The 22146-nt window shown below is 40.9% G+C and overlaps 3 protein-coding genes across 8 annotated transcripts in view; 2 read left to right on the top strand and 1 right to left on the bottom strand.

Moving 5' to 3' along the window:
* Positions 1-2197, top strand: part of grin3bb (glutamate receptor, ionotropic, N-methyl-D-aspartate 3Bb) — a gene marked incomplete at both ends in the record, with an annotated part of 51172 nt that extends 48975 nt beyond the window's left edge. The window contains 3 exons of the mRNA XM_079483683.1: positions 105-269; positions 1383-1450; positions 1681-2197. Of these exons, the coding sequence (XP_079339809.1) occupies positions 105-269; positions 1383-1450; positions 1681-2197 (750 nt within the window). The remainder of the gene's footprint in view (positions 1-104; positions 270-1382; positions 1451-1680) is intronic.
* A 1242-nt stretch (positions 2198-3439) lies between these two features.
* Positions 3440-12080, bottom strand: tmem259 (transmembrane protein 259). Of its 6 annotated transcripts, none has more exons than XM_079482644.1 (12): positions 11501-11642; positions 10579-10952; positions 8886-9185; positions 8617-8779; positions 7645-7755; positions 7074-7196; positions 6888-6988; positions 6711-6768; positions 6529-6612; positions 6309-6441; positions 6055-6154; positions 3440-5983 (listed from the first exon to the last, which is right to left on the bottom strand). In XM_079482644.1, exons 2-12 carry the CDS (start codon positions 10792-10794, stop codon positions 5315-5317), a joined length of 2058 nt encoding a protein of 685 aa, XP_079338770.1. In that variant the 5' UTR covers positions 10795-10952; positions 11501-11642; the 3' UTR covers positions 3440-5314. The 6 variants fall into 6 exon arrangements, with proteins under 6 accessions (XP_079338770.1, XP_079338769.1, XP_079338772.1 ...); XM_079482643.1 differs by having other exon boundaries at positions 10579-11012; positions 11501-11633; XM_079482646.1 differs by having other exon boundaries at positions 8671-8779; positions 10579-11012; positions 11501-11630.
* Positions 11545-20361, top strand: med16 (mediator complex subunit 16). The gene is made up of 14 exons (XM_079482641.1): positions 11545-12800; positions 13008-13115; positions 13209-13378; positions 13514-13945; positions 14201-14306; positions 14438-14593; positions 14691-14908; positions 14986-15192; positions 15309-15519; positions 15592-15725; positions 17264-17456; positions 17548-17761; positions 17876-17959; positions 19437-20361. The coding sequence occupies exons 1-14, from the start codon at positions 12659-12661 to the stop codon at positions 19555-19557; spliced, it is 2496 nt and encodes an 831-aa protein (XP_079338767.1). The 5' UTR covers positions 11545-12658; the 3' UTR covers positions 19558-20361.
* Positions 20362-22146: the final 1785 nt, after the last annotated feature.

The following is a 22146-nucleotide window of genomic DNA, read 5'->3' as shown; positions in this document are numbered from 1 at the left end:
TTCTCCCTTTGGAGAGAATGACTGATTCGATAATTATAGTTAATATGGCTCATAATGTAATATAATGAAGCATAATCACACTTGTATTTTATGTGTCACTTCAGACGTTGCAGATGGGCATTCGTCACTTCTCAGGGCTGTTTCTTTTATTGTGTGTGGGCGTGACCGGAGCCTTACTCACCCTGGCGGGAGAACATGCCTTCTATCGCCTGGTTCTGCCGCGTATCCGCCGTCGACAGAAGTTCAAATATTGGCTTCACACCAGTCAGGTGAGGCAGAACTTGAGGTCGATGTGGTGATGATGCTATTTAATACACCGTTTGACCTGTAATGCTCATCTATGGTTTGATGGTAGACATCCAGCAGTGGGCCAAAAGGGATGTTTTGGGGGACATTTTTGTACAATATTTGCTATTAATGCCCCTTGAGGGTAGATCAAACCATTAAAATATAAGATGCAGGGTACAAATCAGACAAAACACTGAATGAAACAAGATGTCAAACATATTGTTCAATATTAGCATCAATCAAATTTCATTTTTAGGCATTAAGACAATGTCTGATATGTTTAGAAGCATTCATTTGAAAACTTTTACACGTTTTTAAACTATTTGTTTCCACGTAAGACTGCAGTCAGAGCTGACATATGGAGTAACTGTGCCTCCGGCGACCCGAGTTCGAATCCGGGCTCGAGGTCCTGTGAAGATCCTGCGCCCCTCCCTCCACCCAGTACTTTCATGTCAGAATTCCTACTGTCCTGTCAAAATGAAGGCATAAAAGCAAAAAGACCTTAAAAACTCATTACCGTAACAGCCTAAAAATGTCGATACCGTAGCATGTTAAAAAAAAGAGACTGCCTACAAAAGAGACTGCCTAAGCAACTTTTTGTTCATCATAAATAATTAGACATTAATGAAGTATATTTCTAAATAAAATGATAAATGTAACTTTTAAATGTGGTGAAACCGTCCTGTTACGATAATGTAATCAATATTTCCGGATACTTAAAATTGAGGTAGAATTGAAGTCTAGGTTAACTTATTTAAAGGTACTGTCGGATGTGTATAGCTTAATGTATAAAGATCGGTGTGTGCATGTGAAGAGTCTTTTAAAGATGAGAACATTATCAGAACAACGTATCAGTAAATATGTGGATTTTACTTAGAAAACAAAGCAAACATTCAACAATATTCTGTTAATAAAATGTTTTGATCCTCTGGTATGGTTGTCTCGGGGTCTTTATAGCTACTTTCACTGGAGGGAATACTTCCAGTCAGATTCTGTAATTGCCATCTATGAAAAATATATTTTTTTGTATCTAAAGCATGATGTTGATCCTTCTCATTTCTCTCTCACTGAGATAACTTAATTTTTTTGCACAGAAAATCCACAGGGCACTGAACATGACTTACGAGGATGTGAAGCGGCAGCGCGGAAACACCGAGAAAAGGTTTGCATGTTGTTCCGTTCATCTATATTTCATTTGTACAGCCTGCTAGTGCTTATCACAGCTTGTTTCACATCCGTCCTCTTTAAACATGTAACAAAGCTAGAACAAAGTAAATGTTCTGTTTTTGCTGTTGCTTATAATCCTGCTGATTTCATTACTGCATGCTGAGGATCTTGTCATGATGAATGCCTTTATTAACTGAACCGCTTATCTTGGCTCTGTCTTCCTAGTTGCAACATCCAGAAAGCTCAACCTCATCCACCACCTCCACCTGCTCCCCTTGGATCCTTTGCCAGGTGGAACAATGAGAGCGCCAAGGCGGAGCAGGAGCCCAAGGACAACAAGAGGGTCCATTTCAACCTGGAGACCCTCAACACACGATGTCTGCTCCCCCGCGTCATGGCAGAGGGGGCTCAGGGCAGCTCCGCCTCCTCGCTCGGCTCCGGGGCAGGAAGTTTACTGAGGAGGGTCTGTGAAAACGGAGGACCTGTGGCTCAGAGGACCGCCTCTTTGGCGGGTTCCTCGAGCCCCTCTAGGGAGGGCGAGCTGGAGGAGCTCCAGGCAAAGATCGAGGAGATCCGTGAGCATTTAAAAGCTGCTTTGGCTCGCAGGGCAGAGCTTCAGACTGCTTTGGCTAAAGAGAGGGCGGCTGCCACGGCTGTCCCGGGGACCACGGCAGCTCCGCCAACAGTTACAGCCACTATTTGCCCTGCCCTCACCAAAGAGCCAGGAGATCTGAAAAGGTGATGCTTATAACATCTGGATGACTGAATAACTACATTCAATTGTGTTTTTCTATCTCTGCAAGACTTTCAAAATGGGAACCATTGAAAATCTTAATGCTAAGGAGGATTGATCCTTGCGATGGTTTTGCTAATGGTTATGGTACAAGGGTGAAATGTTGTCTGGTTTTTTAAAGCATCACCCCCCGACTACTGAAGAACCAGGAGATGCCTGCTTGGGAATTCTTGCAATCATTGAGATGTTTGTGGATAGACTTTGAAAGCACCAGCAAGCCCATGCTTTCCTGCAGATATGAGAGCTTATTATTTCATTCATCCACTCTTTCCACATTGGTTCTGGAACTAAATAAGACCTGAATTGACAGCCTGGTGCACCAGAGGTCTGACCCTGGAGTCAAAACATTGAGTTTGCTGCTTTGGCAATGGTTTTATAGCTTGGTTGTGGTGATCTGAAAATTGCTATTGTTATTTGAATTCTTTCCTCTGTAAGGTCTGACATACTGTATGAATGGCCTGGTTGCCTGTTTGAATTACGTTCTATGTTAAAGAAATAAACTTGATCTTGTCATACATTTGACATCTTAGTAGAAACGTTGCAGCTCTCAAGAGTTGGATTTGAGGTTGACTGAAGTTAATGGGATTATTTAACATGAAGGGGCATTTTTTTGGACAGGGTTTAAGGTAGTCCCAGACTAACTATGTGTCTTGATCGAAAACAGTTACTGACAACCATTGTGGTTAACCATGTCTTAAAATACACCCGTGTGATTGCGTTGTCTCAAGATGCACACAGCAATGTTTTTTATATAGCATGTTTTAAATTCGACTTTAAGAGATAGTTCTCCCTGAAATAAAAAATCTGTCAACATTTACTCACCTTCGAGTTGTTATAAACCTGTAAAAAAATCTTAGTTCTGATGCACACAGAGAAAGATATTTTGTGAAGAATGTAGGAAAGCAAACAGTTCTGGGGTACTTCGGACTACCGTTGTAAAAATGTTCTACTCTGGTAGTCATTGGGATACTAGAACGGTTACCATTTGTCCAAATATCTTTCTCTTTGTTCATCAGAACAAAGACATTTATGCAGGTTGATAACAACTAGAAAGTGGGTAATTCATGACAGAGTTTTGGGTCCCTTAAAATATCCTAATTTGGGTTTAAGCCAACCACCCTAAGAAGGATTCTAGTCAACGATAAACCGTAAAACTGACAGTCAAACACTGAAAAATGACACGCAGCAAGTGAGAGTATCCTGTAGGAATGAGTTAATCCATCATTTACTTAGATCCATCATCAAAATAACTTTTGGATAATATGGATGTGTTTTGTATGATTTGTGATTTAAGATGACCGTTGATTTCAAAGCCGGGGTTGCATATACAAAACTCCTTATATACAATTTTCATATAAGATAAATTGATAGATTTGTTCCTTTATTATGTTAAATAACTAATTTTTCTATATCAGTCACTATATCTTTTTCCAGTTCCTTGTACACTTAATAATGACAACATAACAAACCATAGACCCTACGTGGAAATTAACTTTGTTTCTTTATGCATTTCTCTTTAAACATTACAGTTAAATACATTTGAATGAGACGAAATCTAGCTGATCACAGAACTGAAAATCTTCATCAGCGTCTGTGGACAAATTACAATCTGAACACAACAATCATCCGCTTCTCACAATGACAACATAGGCACAGAAAAAGAATTAAGAGGAATTGATCATAAAACCTTAGAAATCGATTACTCTTTCAGACTTGAAATCCTTGACGGATCCGCCTCAAAATATTGCACAAAAACCTGCCCAATTGTTGCATAGCCATTTCATCGAACAAACCCCCCCCCACCCCCACTAATGTTATTCAATCCAGTTACATGAAAAAGAGACGACAACAAGCTCCATTTTGTTTTACTGGTTTGCGATGCACTAAGCCTTAATAACACATGAATATCCACAAACCTGTTCTACAGTTAGCCAGCCAAAGGTCTTCCTTACAAAATAGACCGATTTTGACACTGCATGTGGAAATTTCTAAAGCTCAAAAGCTGAATATGAACACACAGACTCATGGGCACCTTGATGTGCTGCAATGCTTCAACATCGAATTCCTAGCATCTATACCTTCACACCACTTGCATCCAATCTGATAGATCGAGCTTCCCGAAACAACTCATTTACTCATCAACTCATTTTCTTTACTGGCTTTGAAGCTTCTAGTAAGGCTATCGACCCGGAGTACTTCAGAGGGAAATACTGGGTTAATATTCAGTTTTAGAAGCGTAAGGCAATAATCTTCAAACGGCCTCTTTCTCAAACCCGGCTTGACCTGAATTTTTGCAAAGACGACACGACACGTCTGTCTGAACATACCCATAGAGAGTTTCTCTTGATGAGGATTAGAAACCGTGGAAGTGATTTCCGAGGGACATGACAATGTTTTTAACTAGGACAGTGTGGGAGGAGGTGCTGGGTGTAATAATGTTACGCTGACATACCAATTTTCAATGGTAGAGCATCAATAGGTAGGCTCACAAGTCAAACCCAATACATGACAACAACTGATACCAACAGCAGGATCTAAATTTCACAATTTGGTGGTTTGCTTTAGTGTCCATGACCAACATTTGAATAAACAGAAGTAGGCAGCATTAAGGGAGTGAGTGATTGTTATCATTACTGGAATGAAACAAAGCCAAAACAATCCTAATGTGCATTCTGATAGCAAGAAATGACTCCCATGTGCGCCGCCGATACCTGTATGTGAGAGCCACAAAAAGTACCATTACATCACATATGTTAGCTGAATACTCCCTGTATTAAAAAACAAATGTCATTTTTTGTTTTAAAAAAAAATCAATCACATGTAAAGACTCTCCGAATGATCACACCCCCACGTCATCAGTTTCAACAACAATTCAATGCGATCTACTCTTGACGACAGAAGTCTGCATCCAGGCTCTTGCGTTGGAGGTTTTGCGGATGCAATTATTAAAGCTCCATCACAACTTCTCCTCTTGGTGCCTTTTGGTGAATTTACAGAGAGGGTCGGTGACTGTGGATCAAACAGCATGGACTCATTGGTTTTGAAAGCAAGGGATTGATTTGTATATCAGGCGGGGGAGGAATGGGGGTCTGTCGGGCTTTCGTCCGCGGTGCTCGGACACAAATCTGCACCTTCGCAGTCTGTTTGTGAGGTCACTGAGGAGGAAGCAGTGTCTGTTTTCATCTCCGTCTGCCCTCCGCCAACACCAGGGGGCCCCAGACCCTGAGCACAACTCTTCCCTGTCATATCTCCCACAGGAGGGCCAACTGGACTAATGTTCGCCTCCTGGTTCTCTCTGGCTGTGCTTGATGTTTGCAGCTCTGTCACAGCTGGTCCAGACGTCGCTGGTCCAGATGCTGCTGGTTCCTGGATCCCTCCAGGTTCCAAAAGTGAACCGCTAAGGTGCGAAATGGACAGAACGTCTGCGCCAATGGCTATCTCAGCCATCCAGTCGAGGTCGCTGACGGAGCTGGATGGGCTGGGGTTTAGCAAACTGTTGTGGGTCTCAACCTGAGGTGGGTCCTGAGCAGGTCGACGGTCCTCGCCGTTAGCATCAGCGGCCAAGTGTGCTTGTCCGCCAGGCGCGGCGTTGCTAGTGTTGTTGTTGAGATTGTCCTGCAGGGCTGTCTGGTTGCCCTGACCCACCTGCTGGTTCTGAAGCAGCATCTCCTGGATGCGGATCTGCTGCAGAATGGCCGGCAGCTCGTAATGGTGGAAGAAATAGATCATGGAGTGCTGCAGAAAAAAAATATATTAATTTTTTTATAATTTAGAGATTTTTGAATACTAAGTGAATACTATAATACCTGAATGAAGAGCCAGGACGTGACGAGAGCCAAACTGCTGTACTGGCCATTAAAGCGATAATGATACGCATAGAAGGCAAAGTGATAGAGATAAAAGAATCTGCAAAACACAGAAGATCTATTTAGATTCATTGCAGAATCATTCTTAAAAAAAAAAAATAGGGACAAAAAACAGGCACAGCTCAGAAACATGCTAGATTTAAAACCCTCATAACAAACATTCGTCCTTTAGAAAGATGGAAGCTGAAACACACCTGAGCCAATGGCGTTTGCTCGTGTTGGTATGGCAGCAGATGGCATCGTACTGATCGGCCAACCAAACGATGAGGATAATGTAGAAGGCAGTGGTTGTGTCGTTGAAAAACTCAGACATGATGGCTTCCATCCCTGCAAACAAGTTTTTTTTTAAATCAAACAAATAAATCTAATATTTTAGAACAGGGATGTCTTGAGCTTGACTTTAACTTTACCCACCCACGAGAGCCAGGATGACAGTGAGGAGAGGAGCGGCGGGGAAGGCAATGGTCATATTCATCTCCAGCATCTGCAGAAGATCAACTGAGAACAGAAGAGACACATTTAGAGTCTTATAGAGGATGTTTTGCACAGATAACAGATGATGCAGATGTGAATGTAAGTGGCTGATGGGAACTCACCTATAAAGACAAAAATCTGGTGGTGCGAGTACCGCAGCAGCATCGATACGGACAGCGTCTGAAAAATATATCATTTTTTAAATCTTGTACATTTATTAAAAACGTTTTAACATCTGAATCTTAAAGAATCTTTTTGGACTGGGGTGAACGTTCTGAAAGTTGAAATGAAGCACTCACAAATATAACCATGATAACAAAGGCTGCCAGGTAGGAGGTACGAGCCATCCACATACTGACAAACCGATAGTGTTCTCCAGATACTACGTTCCTCAGAAACCCTGAAGGCAAACAAAGTCTTTTTCTTTAACGCGTCATGATATTAATGAAGCAACATTTTTTTTAGAGAGGGAACAAGTCATTTACCTTTGTTTTCTTCATTCTCTGCTAAAGCTTTCACACTGGACATTAGGATGTCGTCATAACCCAAGCATTCATCCAAGAGGAAGCGACTGAAACCATCTCCAAAGCACTGGTCCTTCATAGGATCTGTACACAAACCACAGACAGTTCCTGAGGTTACTAAATAACAGTAAGATTCCACTCAGCAAGACTATGTAGTAATGGATCTTTCCTTTAGGAACATAAACATGGATTCGGAGTAACAATCGCGAGTTCATGCTACTAGTACCTTTCACAATGTAAATGTGTTGTTGAGCTGCACGATTCTGGATAAATTGAGAATTACAAATTTTTTGTTTAAATATAGGGGTCACAATTCGCCCACGATTCTGAATAACTAAAATAATACGATATAAATACTAAAATAATAAATGTACATATACTATAATAATACTACCATTTTCTAGAGGTTCTGATAGAATTGCTGCAGTCTATTTAAAATGTTGACATTTCAATGAATTTTTTTCGTTTTTATCAGTTTTAATGATTGACTAATACATGAGAGATGTGTATTGGGGTCTGAGGTGCTACTCACCCAGGGTCACTACCATGACGGGGATGTTAAGTCGCTGGCGTGTGGCCTGAGACAGCCGCAGGAAACCATATTCCAGTGAATATTCCACGATATACTCTTCCTGTGGCCACACTACAAAAACACAAACACACGATCAACAATGTGACAGTGTTTCAATAGAGGACATGCAGTTCCAAAACGAAATCTAAAATCTATCATCCCACATCAATGGAACATTAAAGTTAGATTAGATAAGACTTCTGCCTGCAATGTTATAAAGAAAAATATCCAACTTAAATCACAGCAGAAATTGACAGTATATGAGGATCTGTCTCATGAAAAGCCAATTTAGTCAGAAACAAATCTTTCAATGCAATATCAGAACATCTTGAAAACAGTCCTGAAACGTTTCAATATAACATTGATTTCAAACTCCCTTATGGGAATAACATTCTGTTTTCTTCTTGACCCCTTGGGATAAGTCATTAAAAGAACTCTACTAACACAAAGCTAACAGAAAATCACTAAGTATCAGAAAATCAATGTAAAACATCCTGTTGGCTGGCCTAAGAAAGCTCAAGGCAACCTTGGCATTGTGCTTAAGTCATCAGACGTACAACCACAAGAATGCACAGCAGTCTTCTGAAAAACAACACGATGCTTCTTCACCAACACAAAGACTCTTTGTTCCTACACGGACAAAAGAGGAACAAACGCTAGTGTGGAAAGTTACCTGAAAGGTCTGATCTTGCAAAACATCCAAATTTCTCTTCATAACTAAGCTGAATCCAAATATTACACATGGTTTCAAAAACGTTTGAAAGTATTTGGTACACGCAGAGACTATTGATTTTATTGTGCCGTGAAAACAGAAATGGAAACAGAAAAAGAATCAGACTAGGGGAAACCCGGTGTAGGGCCGCATTGGATGGAGGGAAGAGAGGATGTGGAGGAAGGACTTGAGCAGATCGCTACGCAGTTTGAGATGTTTACCTGCTCGAGTTAGCATCTCAATCTCGGAGACAGACTCCCTCAGCGGCTGCATACCTTTAGAGGAGGCCTGGCCGAAAGACAGATCCTGCGATTCGTTCAAGCCGGAGGCCGGAACACCGCCGCTCATCGACGGATTCAGACGCGGCTCGATTTCCAGCTCAAACTGTGAAAGAAAACACTATGTTAGAAAGATCTGCAATGGAGCGGTACCTTTTAATAAATGGCTCTGGATTGCATGATTCATTTTTCACATCTTGTGATAAACTTACCCGTACTGTGCTGTTGTCGAACATCTCCATGGTCATCTCCTCCTCCTCCTCCTCAGCATCTGTTTGAACCAACGGCTGTGTGCCTTCGCTTCCATCCTCCTCTGGATCTTTCACCAGCCCCTGGATTCCTTCAGTCTCATAGAACTGCAGGAATATGGGCGCGCGGCTGGAGTTGCGCTGAATCTCCACACGCAGGATGCCGTCTCGAGGCCATTTCTCCCGCACGTGCTCCAGGCAGTTGATAGGTGAGCGTGAGAATGCGATATGGATGTACGCCAGGATGAAAAGCATAAACAACGCCTGCCAATTACACAACATGAAAGTGAAGTGAGTGCAAATATAAATGTGCATGAAGACCACAGTTAAGTCGCCATAATAAGGATGATTCAAGGAAAGAGGAACTTTTGTCGTTCGATCAAAGTCGTTATTTTGGTTTGTTTTTCGCACATTAAATATTCTTGTCGCTTAAGAAAAACAGTATTGAGCCACTATGAGCGGATGGAGTTATTAAACAGACTTTAGTACTATTTTGGACCTTGACAACAACTATAACCATGATGTCTATGAGGGGGCCTGGAAATCTCTCGGATGTCACCTAAATATCTTTATTTTTGTTCCGAAGACGCCGAGAGGTCTTAAAACATGTTGTACATCATGTGGGTGAGTAAAAATAAAATCACACAACGTTGATTTTTGGGTGAACTTTTCTGTTAAAGCCAACCAGACATTAAAGCATCTTTGATGTTTGAAAAGACGCTAAAACTTCTAATAAAGCATTAAACCCCAAGAAGCAGTGGGTTACAGTGCATTTTATAACAGCTAAGGGCATTGTGGCACGATGCGAAGCGATGCTTATTCTATAAAACAGTTATTCAATTTCCGTAGCATGGTTTCATAAAATGAAGTAAATAAAGTTATATTGAGGCTATGTAATGCAGTCCGCGGTTATTAATGGGGGTATTTAATAATGGCTTAGAACTCGGCTCAACCAATCAGAATCAAGCACCAGAACTGACCGTTTTATAAAGCTGTTTCTAAAGTATAATAATAAAGTCTAATAAAATTATAAACTTCAACAATAACACAAAATGTAGGTAAGTATATTTTCTCTCAGTAACAGATGTCATACATTTCGATTCATTGGCTGTTATTCAGCCATTTTATAATGATATAAATAGGACTTTAACCCAATGTTGATACTATTCTCATATAATATATATACATTTAAAAGGGATTTTTCACCCAGAAATGAAAATTACGTCATAATTTACATATCTTCAGGTATAAATTTCTTTTTTGTGTAAAACACAAGATAATCTGGGTAACTAAACAGTTCTGGGGCACCATTGACCACCATGGTAGACTGTTTCCTGCTATAGAAGTCAATAGTGACACAGAACATATAGTTTTTTGTGTTCAGCAGAACAAACGGGTCTGGAACAATCTTAGGGCGAGTAAATGATGACAGAATTCTCTTTTTTGGGTGAACCGTCCCGTTAAGCGGAGCAAGTCAAAATATATAGGTGACAAATTACAAAACAAAAGGAATAAGGCAACCAGCACCCATCTTCAAGTTCAATGACCATTACTATTCAAACCGCAAAAATGAGAAGTTTATTTAAAAAACACACACAAATATACACCAATCAGAGACTAACACAAAATGCAAAGAACACCACATAGCAAATCTCACCTTTAACAGGACCAGGAACTCAAATATCCGTCTGAAGGATGGTGGGAAAAGCCGGGCATATGTGACTGCCATCTTAAAAAACAAAGCGTGGAAGAGTCTGTCCCTCACGTTGATCAGGGGGTTCTGGTTCATTGGGGGGTTCCTCATCCGGTTCGCCCCTCCGTTGTTGTTGTTCAGCGGGACGTTGTTGTTCAGATTGCCCTGGTTGTCCGACATGGTGGTCGCGGTGTAGGGTCACTTTCAAGGGACGGATCAATTAAGGTCAGACGGACAACGATGTGAGCAGATCCAGATGAGCAGGCCAGTCACGCATCAGCAAACATTGTCTCGTTTCTTCAAAAACGGGACTGGTCTTCCGATATCACGAATCTCTCCTGTTGATACCGATAGGATGTTGGTGGACAAAGTTGCCTCTGCTGCTACCATGTCATGACCTTACAAACAAGAAATGCACTCTTCTAAGCTTTTGACAGATCTGGTGGTCTATTTAGTGTATACTGAGAGATTAGAGAAACATGTCAGGCTGATCGAGTGTGTTTTATACTCAATTTGGCCAACAGATGTGACTCAGGCCTCTTGCCTCTCCATTGGCAACCCAGCAATACAGGCTAACCGAGCTTACGCACACATGTATAACTTAAGTTTAAACACGAGGTGAACTCGAAGTATGTTAACGCGTACTCATGTTTGAAAATGAAAGACAGCCATGTGTTAAAATGGAAGGATAACCAGCACGTCTGATTCGGTGGATATCAGAGGTAAGCTAACGTGTTAGCTGAGCTTCCTCTGAAGAACAACCCGTATGTTTCGTTAAGTTCTCGATAAACACCTCCGACAATTCCAATTTCACAGACACTCGTAGATGAAATAATGCTTTTGGTACTGGATGCTGTACTGACAAAATGATCTAATCCTGTCTTACCGATCGTCTGTTTACACAATCATTTACTGGAGCGGAGAGCACTTGGGAGCAGCACCGAAGAAGCTCTTGCCGAGCGGAGAGGCTCCACTCTAGATTCACTTCCGCGTTAGTGACGTACAGCACAAGTCGCATCATTTCGGACGATTGCGTATCATTTTTACAAAGAGAAATTCGTTTGATATCCATTTCATATTTTTATCATCAGTGTTGTTTTTGTTTGAATTTCTAATTCATCATTTTAGTGAGTGTTATGAATTTGTTTTAAAATGAGTTAAAAACGGCATTTTGTATCTGTTGCAAATAACTTATTTCTTTTCTCATAATGAGAGTACTTCCCGACCGCTGTTTGCAGTTAGCTTGGGAAGCAAAAAATAGCAAATGAAGACTGGAAGGGCTATGCATATATAAATAGATAAGTTAAAAAATGTTTGTAAACATTATTTAACTCATTTTCTATTTTCATGTTATCTTTTATGAATGTTTTATTTAATTTGATCTGTTATTTAGTTTTCTTTATTCTAATGTACCAACCTGTACTTGTAAGTCTAAAAATCAATAAAAAAACAAGAGTAGACGGGCTAGTTAGAAAGACAGATACGGTCATGTGACTCTGTTCACTAACAGGAAACGTGCACAGCGCCCCGTTATGGTAGGGTGAGCACATTAACTTTCTTTAGGGTAACTTCGGAATTATGGTTTTGATCCCCAGTAAATATAGGGAGTGATAACACGTACACCATACAGCATTTTTTACAAGAAGTTGGTCTAATGTATCAATGCACTAAAAAAGAAATGCTCGCATGTATCACTTTCCTCCAGTCCAGTAGGGGCGGTAGATAGCCGTCGAGTATTGGAGCTGAAATGACTCGAGGAACACATCAGCGCTCTAACCGGCTGATAAAAACATTATTGTAGATAACATAGATTTCTAAAGGTCGATTGGATACTACTTTATAACGTTTCATCTTAAGAAAAACAATAGCATGTAGTTTTATAACGTGTTTTCCAGCTTGTAGCATTTGCATGTTTGTCAAGCCGGGGAGCTTTATCGTTCATTGATTAAAGTTAACATATTATTGGACACAGCAGCGTTATTTGCACGGTTAAAGATCTTCAGTGAACACATTTGTGCTGGTAAACTTTAGTTTAATTCATTTGATGATGGAGATCGCTTATGTTTGCGAGTGGGAGAAGAGACCAAAGAGCAACCACTGTCCCTCAATCCCTCTGGTGTGCGCCTGGTCGTGCAGAAACCTCATTGCCTTCACAACCGATCTAAAAAACGAGGAAGATGACAAAGGTACGAGAATCTGCTTTGTAATCAGATTAGGTTGTCAGTTATGCGTACAGAATAATGGACTCAGTTGAGCTATAATAGACTAGATCATGAATGCAATGTGTACATTTACGTGACAATGAATACGTCTTTGGGGGGTTAGATGTACATAAAGGCTGTCAACTTATCAAAAGAAGCATCAATATACTATTCTATGACTTTCTTCTACAGATCTCAGTCATTTGATACATATCATTGACACTGACCATCCCTGGGATGTTTACTCTATCAACTCTGGACACGCTGAGATCATTTCCTGTCTGGAATGGGACCAATCAGGTTAGTCATTTTCGATTAACAAATCACTATGTTAGTTCATGTCATAAATCTGGATAAATTATACCCAATTCTCACATGTTTGATGTGCCCTAGGTTCACGGCTTCTGTCAGCTGATGGGGATGGACAGATTAAGTGTTGGGGTATGACCGAGCACCTGGTGAACAGTTGGGAGTGCACACAGAGCACCTCAGTGGACGGAGATCCGATAGTAGCTATGTCATGGTTACACAATGGAGTCAAACTGGCCCTGCATGTTGAAAAGGTAAGGAACTCTCCTGACCCACAGGATATGAATTTCATCCATTCACATAAGCTGTTCCCCCGCCGAACCAACTGTGCTCGCTGTCATCCCTACATGTCTTTATTAACCAAGCTCTTGTCTTTATTCTCACTACAGTCGGGCTCTACTAACTTCGGCGAGAAGTTTTCACGTGTCAAGTTCTCTCCCTCTCTCACACTGTTTGGTGGGAAGCCTATGGAGGGTTGGTTAGCGGTGACTGTGAGCGGACTGGTCACAGTGTCATTGTTAAAGCCCAATGGTACACTGCTGACAGCCAGCGAGAGCCTGTGCAGGCTGAGGGGCAGAGTGGCCCTGGCTGACATCGCCTTTACGGGGGGAGGGAACATTGTGGTGGCGGCCACAGACGGTAGCAGCTCTTCTCCGGTGCAGTTCTATAAAGTGTGTGTAAGTGTGGTGAATGAGAAATGCCGTATCGACACTGAGCTGCTGCCGTCACTGTTTATGCGTTGCACCACCGACCCGGTCCGAAGAGACAAGTACCCTGCCGTCACACACCTGAAATTTCTCACGCGTGAGAACTCCGAACAGGTGAGACAAGTGGCTACATGGTTTTTTATTTGCATATCAGAAAATACAGGAAGAGTTCCTTTTTGTATAGTTATTCCTTTTTTTTATGTTGGATTGTTTTCTGTTTACACGAAGCATATATTTGGCATAAAATTGATTATTAGTGTGTTATTGGACAAAGGAATTAATTGATAATGCTCATTGATAATCTTGCATTAAAATGCATTTATAATTTTTTGTCAGTTATGTTACTTTGGATACTCTGTTTTTTTGAAGGTGCTGCTTTGTGCGTCTTGTCAGATGGGCAGCATTGTTGAATGCTGGGCTCTGCGGAAAGAGGGTCTTCCTGTCAATAACATCTTTCAGCATCGTTCACCTGTGGGTACGTTACATCAATGCTGTCGTGGAAGGGACACCATTTATTTCCATAGCATATTCATGTTGCATTTTGGTTTCTTGAATGGAAAGTGAATCAAAATGTTTGTGTTGTGTTTATTTATTCGCCATGATCAGTGGGCGAAAAGCAGCCGATGATTCTAAAGTGGCGCATTCTCTCCGCAACCAACGATCTGGACCGAGTCTCTGCTATTGCTCTTCCTAAACTTCCAATTTCCATCTCCAACACTGATCTCAAAGTTGCCTCTGATACCAAGTTCTTCCCTGGCCTTGGTACGACATCTTGTGCATGCTTCCTCATGCAAACCCCTTTATGAATACATCACTTTCTATTTATTTGGGTGTTAAATGTTCTCGCTGATGTGTACAGGTCTTGCTCTGGCATTCCATGATGGCAGTATTCAGATCCTCCACCGTCTTTCCCTGCACACAATGGGTGTGTTCTACGGTTCCTCTGGTTCCTCTCAGCGAGTTGGGGAGGAACCCGCCATTAAACGTCAGAGAGCGGGCGGCCCGACGCTGCACTTCAAAGCTCTTCAGTTCTCCTGGACCTCTCTGGCTCTGGTGGGCGTGGATACTCACGGCAAGGTGTGGAGCGTGATGCATAACGATAACAACTTGTTCTTCACGTCTTCATATAATCACGTCATCCTTTTCTCCTCTAGCTTCACACGATTCGAGTGTCTCCATCTATGGGGCAGATGTTAGACATGAACACGCTACTGCGGCACCTCCTGTTTCTGCTGGAGTACTGCATGGTAACGGGGTACGACTGGTGGGACGTGTTGTTGCACGCACAGCCTGGCATGGTCCATAACCTTCTGGAGAAACTTCATGAGGAATATATGAGACAAAACCAAGCATTGCAACAGGTAGATCAACTTGCAGGATCCTCACTATATATTATAAATGTATATAAAATATATTGTTCTTACTCTCTTCAGTTCTATTTATTGACACATATTTTTACTTTTGCTTGGTGGTGAAGGTTCTGTCCACACGTATCGTGGCGGTGAAGGCGTCTCTGTGTAAGCTTTCATCAGCCACTGCGGCAAGAGCCTGTGACTTTCATGCTAAACTGCTGCTCATCGCGATCAGCTCCACGCTGAAATCTCTGTTGAGACCCCACGTGCTCAACACACCGGACAAGAGTCCCGGAGACCGACTCGCAGAGATCTGTGCCAAAAACACTGACATAGGTAACATCTATCTATCCATCTATCTTCTTATCCTGTTGATCTGAAACTAATTGCGAAATCCTATTTGTTTAGACATTGATAAAGTGATGATCAATCTAAAGACAGAGGAATTTGTTTTGGATGGTCATCCTCTCCAGTCCTTACAGCAGCTCATTCAGTGGGTGGGCGACTTTGTTCTTTACCTACTGGCCAACCTGCCCAACCAGGTAAGCTGGTTACTTTATGAAAACTTTTATTTTGTAATGTAAGTTAGGGCTGTAGCTATCGATTATTTTAGTAATCGAGTATTCTGTGGATTATTCCATTGATAAATAGAGTATTCGGATAGTAAGTACTTTTTCTTTATTATAGAGCAATAGTAAATATAGAAGAGAAAAGAAAGACAGGTCTCTTAAAATGATCAATTGAACAACAAACAATCTGTTTCCTTTAGAAAAATAAAAAATTGTATTGCTCAAATTTAATACATTTATATCTGTGGAAACTAAACCCATTTATAACGTTCCATTGCCACATTACAATCACAATGCAACATAATACAAATATATAAATAAGAAACATGTTTGTTTCTTGATGTTTATGTGTTCATGTCCTCATAGCGCAGACAAATCCATAAGCATCACGTGTGTAGCACGTTAAACTGTGCAGTTCATTTACTCAGACACGCAAAACAGATGGCATGTTTAAATAACAAGATTTGCTGTCCACAAGTCTGCATCTAGATGCACTCAATGATGCCGGAAAACAAGTTTAATTTGCAAAATATTCTACAACTGTATAAATAAAAATGTATAATTAACGTCATACAGAAACAAGCACAACCACAAACGCATTTCACAAAAACAAGTGACTCTGATAAATGTCAAACTGTATCGCATGCTTGCTACACTGGTAAATACAGTGGGTACGGGAAGTATTCAGACCCCCTTAAATTTTTCACTCTTTGTTATATTGCAGCCATTTGTTTTTCTCATTAATGTTCACACAGCACCCCATATTGACAGAAAAACGTAGATTTGTTGACATTTTTGCAGATTTATGAAAAAAGAAAAACTCAATTATCACATGGTCATAAGGACCCTTTGCTCAGTTTTGGATTTGGGGATCCTCTGCCATTCCTCCTTGCAGATCCTCTCCAGTTCTGTCAGGTTGAATGGTAAACATTGCTGGACAGCCATTTTCAGGTCTCTCCAGAGATGCTCAATTGGGTTTAAGTCAGGGCTCTGCCTGAGCCATTCAAGAACAGTCATGGAGTTGTTGTGAAGTCACTCCTTCGTTATTTTAGCTGTGTGCTTAGGCTCATTGTCTTGTTGGAAGGTGAATGAATCACATGACATCAGGGATGGAAATTGTCCAATTGGGCCCAATGTGGACATTTTCCCTTAGGGGTGTACTCACTTTTGTTGCCAGCGGTTTAGACATTAATGGCTGTGTATTGAGTTATTTTGAGAGTAGAGCTAATTTACACTGTTATACAAGCTGTACACTTAAGAGCAAAGTTTCATTTCTTCAGTGTTGTCACATGAAAAGATATAATAAAATATTTACAAAAATGTGAGGTGTATACTCATTTTTGTGAGATACTGTAGATACAAAATAAATATGCACAGTGCACTGACATATACTATTTAAACAAGAACTTTTATTCTAGATGCAATTAATCGTGGAACAGCCCTAATTTCTTATGAAATGATGATTATATTAAATCATAACACATCTCTCTTCCTGCACACTTTATTTTCAGGGCTCAATCGTACGTCCAGGTTTTGGTTTCCTGCGGGATGGCGCGTCTCTAGGCATGCTCCGAGAGATGCTGGTGATGATTCGTATTTGGGGGTTGCTGAAGCCCGGCTGTCTGCCCATCTACACAGCCACGTCTGATAACCAGGACAGCATGTTTCTGCTCTTCCGTCTGCTGACCAAACTCTGGCTGTGCTGTGAGTCAAACGTTCCCTCACTCCAGCAAATCAGAACTAAATCCATAAATCTTCTGAAGCTTTTGTCTTGCTGTTTTATCTGTCCTGGCAGCTCGAGATGAAAGTCACCCGCAGGACCCTGACGAGACATTGATTGATGAGTGCTGTCTGCTCCCCAGTCAGCTTCTGGTACCCAACATGGACTGGCTGCCGATCAATGATGGTGTTATCACTAAGATCCAGAGCAAACACCCGCTCAGACTGCAGTTCGGCAAACCCTTCACGCTGCCCGGGCCCAACCCTACTGCACAGGTGGAGGTGTTCAGGTGAGACATTTTGACATTATGTCAATTCATCAGTGCTTTGACTCTGTGTATACAGACTATTTAACAGCTGCCATTATTTAGCACATTTGTGTTTTTTTGTCTTTGATCTAACAGAAGTCCAGCGTCTCAGAGAATGGACCATCTAAGATGTTTACATTTGGGCATCACTCCGACAGAGGACTGTAAAGCTTGCACCAGGTATACATGCGTTCCTCTGGATCTTCTTTGATTGACTTTATTTGGACAACAAATCGATTTCTTAAAAATTTAAAAATATTGCAAGTTATGATTTAATAATAATATGATTTCTGTCCATCACTTAATAAAATATAACTTAATACTTTAATATAAGTAAAGGCAGAGTTCACACAAAAATACAAATTCTGTCATCATTTACTCACCCTCTTGTCATTTCAAACCTTTTGACTTTCTTTCTTCCGCAGAACACAAAAGAATATATTTTGAACAATGTTTGTAACTGGCCCCCATTTACTTGCATTGGTTGTGTGTCCATACAATAGAAGTGAATGGGGGCCAGTACTTTTCGGTTACCTGCATCCTTCAAAATAACTTATTTTGTGTTCTGCAGAAGAAAGAAGGTCACAAATGTTTTAAATGGAAAGAGGTGAGTAAATGGTGACAGAATCTTAGTTTTTGGATACCTTTAATAGGCATAATATCAATTGTTTTTTTGTTTCTAAGTATGTGCAATCCCTGGGATCGAATCCACAATCTCAGGTTGTTTCATACCTGTATACATTTATTTTATTTCAATGAACACAGAGAAAGATATTTGGTACAATGTTACATGTACATCCACTACCATAGTGGGAAGTAAAAGGTATTTTTTTGATCCGTTAAACACATATTGATTTAATTCCGTAGTCAATGATGTCACAATTTCTAACATTCTTTAAAATATCTTCCTTTGTGTTCATCAGCACAAGGTCATTTATACAGGTATGTGAGTAAATGATGACAGAATTGTTTTTGGATCCCTTCACTATCCCTTTAACATACTTTTTAAAAATTGTTTTTTAGGTTACCGTTTTACTTGTAGGTAAAAATTCTTAAATATTGCCCATTTTTAATGCAACAAATTGCGTGAGGGTTAATGCAATGCAAATCCTGACAGGGTTATCAGAACCGAGATATGAAACAATTTACACAAGGCAGATTTATACATTATTAATGTGCCATTTTATATTGAATTTATATGTAAAGCTATATTGCAGTACCCGAACGAGCCTGTTTTAATGGATTTAAGTGGTTGTTTTCTGGGAATACACTCTTAAAAAAGGTGCTTCAAAAACTTCTTCGATGCCGTGGAAGAGCCTTTTGGTTCTAGAAAGAACCTTTAACATCTGAAAATCCTTTCTGTTTCACAAAAAGTTCTTTGTGGTGAAAAAGGTTCTTTAGATTATAAAAATATAAGAAAGGGATGGTTCTTTAAAGAATGGTTCTTTGTGGAACCATAAATGGCCTTTTAACCAGCTTTATTTAGAGAGTAACAGCTTGGAATGTCATGAATGGCCAATCAGAATAGAGTATTCCATACGTGATAATGGTGTATAATTCAATAAAGGTCACTGTAATAATAGCAAATGGTGGTAGATTATAAAAATATAATCTAGCCGGACTTTTCTCTGAGTTCTTGTGTCTCTGTGCTGTTTAGATGCGGATGTGTCACCATGCTGGGATCCCCAAATAATACCAATGCCATGAGACAGTGGGAGCAACGCTGGATCAAGAACTGTCTGTGTGGAGGTCTCTGGAGAAAAATCCCCTCCACTTAAAACTAACGACCACACGCCTGGAGATATCTGTAAAATAAGGCCAAAACTAGCTGAAAAATTCTTTTGAAACCCACAGAGAACCGCGAACCTTAAAAAAAGGGTGATTTTCGTCGGTGTATAACGTCATGTTTTTGCGCTGTTGTAAATATGAACAATTTTGTTTTGTAATTAGGTCGTAATAAACAGTTTTATACAAATGGTATGACAGCCACGAGGAGGTGCTAAACTTCATCATCACTCATTTCAGGAATAAAACAGTATTTTGTGTCACATCAGCAGGTGCCCAACCGAATCATCTCACACCGGAGCATTAGAATGAATCTAATGTGTCAGTAAATGAAACATGCAGGCATCTGTTGTATCTTAAATAATTGACAGCTACATGTGGAAAGCTTTGTAGAGCTATTGCGTGTCCTGGCCACTCCTGCTTTTAGTTTAACAGCTGTCAGGAATATTGATGTGAGATGAAAAGACTTTCCTACAGGCGAGTTATCCCTGTTATGATATAAATTCATCCTTTTATTGACCGCAGTTGTATAGAGTTTATACACAATGCATTGTTATGTTGCCTTGTAACTGTTCTTATGTCTGAACTCTGATTTACAGTATAAAGCTTTAATATGAGAACAATCCGGGCTCCTAAGAGGGGTCTCGGAATCCCCAAATGTTCAAAATCAAAACTGATCATATTCCATTCGGCTTTTTATAGTTGTATTAAGTCAACTAGGAAAAAAATGAATACAAATTCTGTATTCATTCAGCATACGCTTGGACATATGTACCTGATTTGTATCGTTCCATCTGAAGAAACGATTATTTGCTTTTATAGGCCCACGATCATATCTCTGCTTGAACGTGAATTTCTTTAAATCCCGTTATACCTACAAATGACACTAGTCCAAACCGGCCCATAAACACACCCCCACCCCACCTTCAATAAGCACACGCTCCCCGCGCGTTGGGTACCACCAACAACATATTATGCGTACGAGGAGATCGCAGCAGACCATTGCGAGGATGCGCAGGAATGCTGCCACACCTGCTGTCTGGTGGTGGTGATGATGATGGACTGATTTCATTGACATCAGTGAATGCTCGACACAGACACCATTAGATCTCTGCTGCTGGGGTCCTTCTGATCACACTGGGGTTGACTGAAGCTCATGCGCGACGGCTCGGAGCCGCTGTAAGTGAGTTGAGGAATATCGTGCCTGGATTCAGCTGTCATAACAGGAGTCCGCTGCGTGATCGCTAAGTGGAAAACGTGAGCAGAAGGAGGAACATGATTTGAGCCGCAGCGAGGAACGGACACGTTATTTTCCTGGGAATAATCACACGGGATATCCCCGATCGTTCGGGGAATCGTTGTCACTGGCGAGGTGAGAATTATTCCAGTTTTCTACCTGCATGATAAACGGCAGCAGGTGCGTCGGTATAAACACCGCAGCTGGACGCGACGCGTCCGGTCTCATTTGACAAAGCTTTCCGCGCACGCTTTGATGATTGCGCGCGTGCGGCGTTATAACTCTCTATAATGACTGAGGGTGTCGCAGTGACGCTATACTGTTCAGAGGCTATATAGTTTTATATAACGCGCACATCATTCGCTATTGTTTAACAATTGGTGCTAATTCTACACTTTATTTGATCATTTTGTGTTTCATTTATAATCTAACGATTCTTCACACACACAAGGAATTGTCGATGTGCACGCCTGTCATTGCAAAACATCGCTAGGCGTTTCGGCTGCAGTCAGTAGGCTACAATTTTCTGACACATCTGATCAATTAATTCACACCCGAGGAATTCCTGTCTGTCTGTCTGTCTGTCTGTCTGTCTAGGGTTCTGTTTACGCTCGTGATTGTCGTTAGTGGCTGCGTGACGTGTTGACATGAGCGGAACCGATGTGCACATCAATTCTTATATCTGATGACATTATCATTTTTCCCGAGTCTCTTAACTTCAAGTGTAAAATGACTTGCCTTGACCTGTTTATCATGACTTGAAATTCGTATCGACACCACTCATCGCTCTGAAGTGTCGTGGGTCAATTTTGCATGGATCCTTTCGGACACACCACACCAGGGTCAGAAAAATGAACACACAATTGGGTCTGATGCGAGAAACGAAGTCAAGTTTAAGTTTCTCAGTAGTCAAAGCCTCACGCTGTGAAAAATCCCAGCTCTACATGGATTTCTCCTCGAAAATCACACACACTGAAAAAACACACAGAGATATTGTGCCTGGAAGGCATAGGCCTATGCAGCTTTTGGAGATAAACAGAACTCCTACTTTTGAAAGGCTCCATGTACATTTCAGCAAAGCCTCGCTTATTGCCACTTGAGAGATGGAAAGTGTCTTTGGGACAAATCTGTCTTGTTTAGTCACCGTTGATTTGGCATAGAGCGCGAAACACTATTCTCTTACTGCTCGCTCAAACAATAGCCTGCAAAAACATTTGTTCATTATGTTCGGTTGAGAATACTCTGCGAGGATATGTTTATTTAATATTGTCTAAGGCAAGCAGTCTGTCATCATACATTTTTTCAGGATGATTTCAATCTGTTTCAAATGAGAAAATCCTAATGA

The sequence above is a fragment of the Barbatula barbatula genome (assembly GCF_947034865.1).
Source record: "Barbatula barbatula genome assembly, chromosome: 20".
Lineage (NCBI taxonomy): Eukaryota > Metazoa > Chordata > Actinopteri > Cypriniformes > Nemacheilidae > Barbatula > Barbatula barbatula.
Note: the sequence above shows the minus strand (reverse complement) of the source record. Positions and strands in the feature narration are given on the sequence as shown.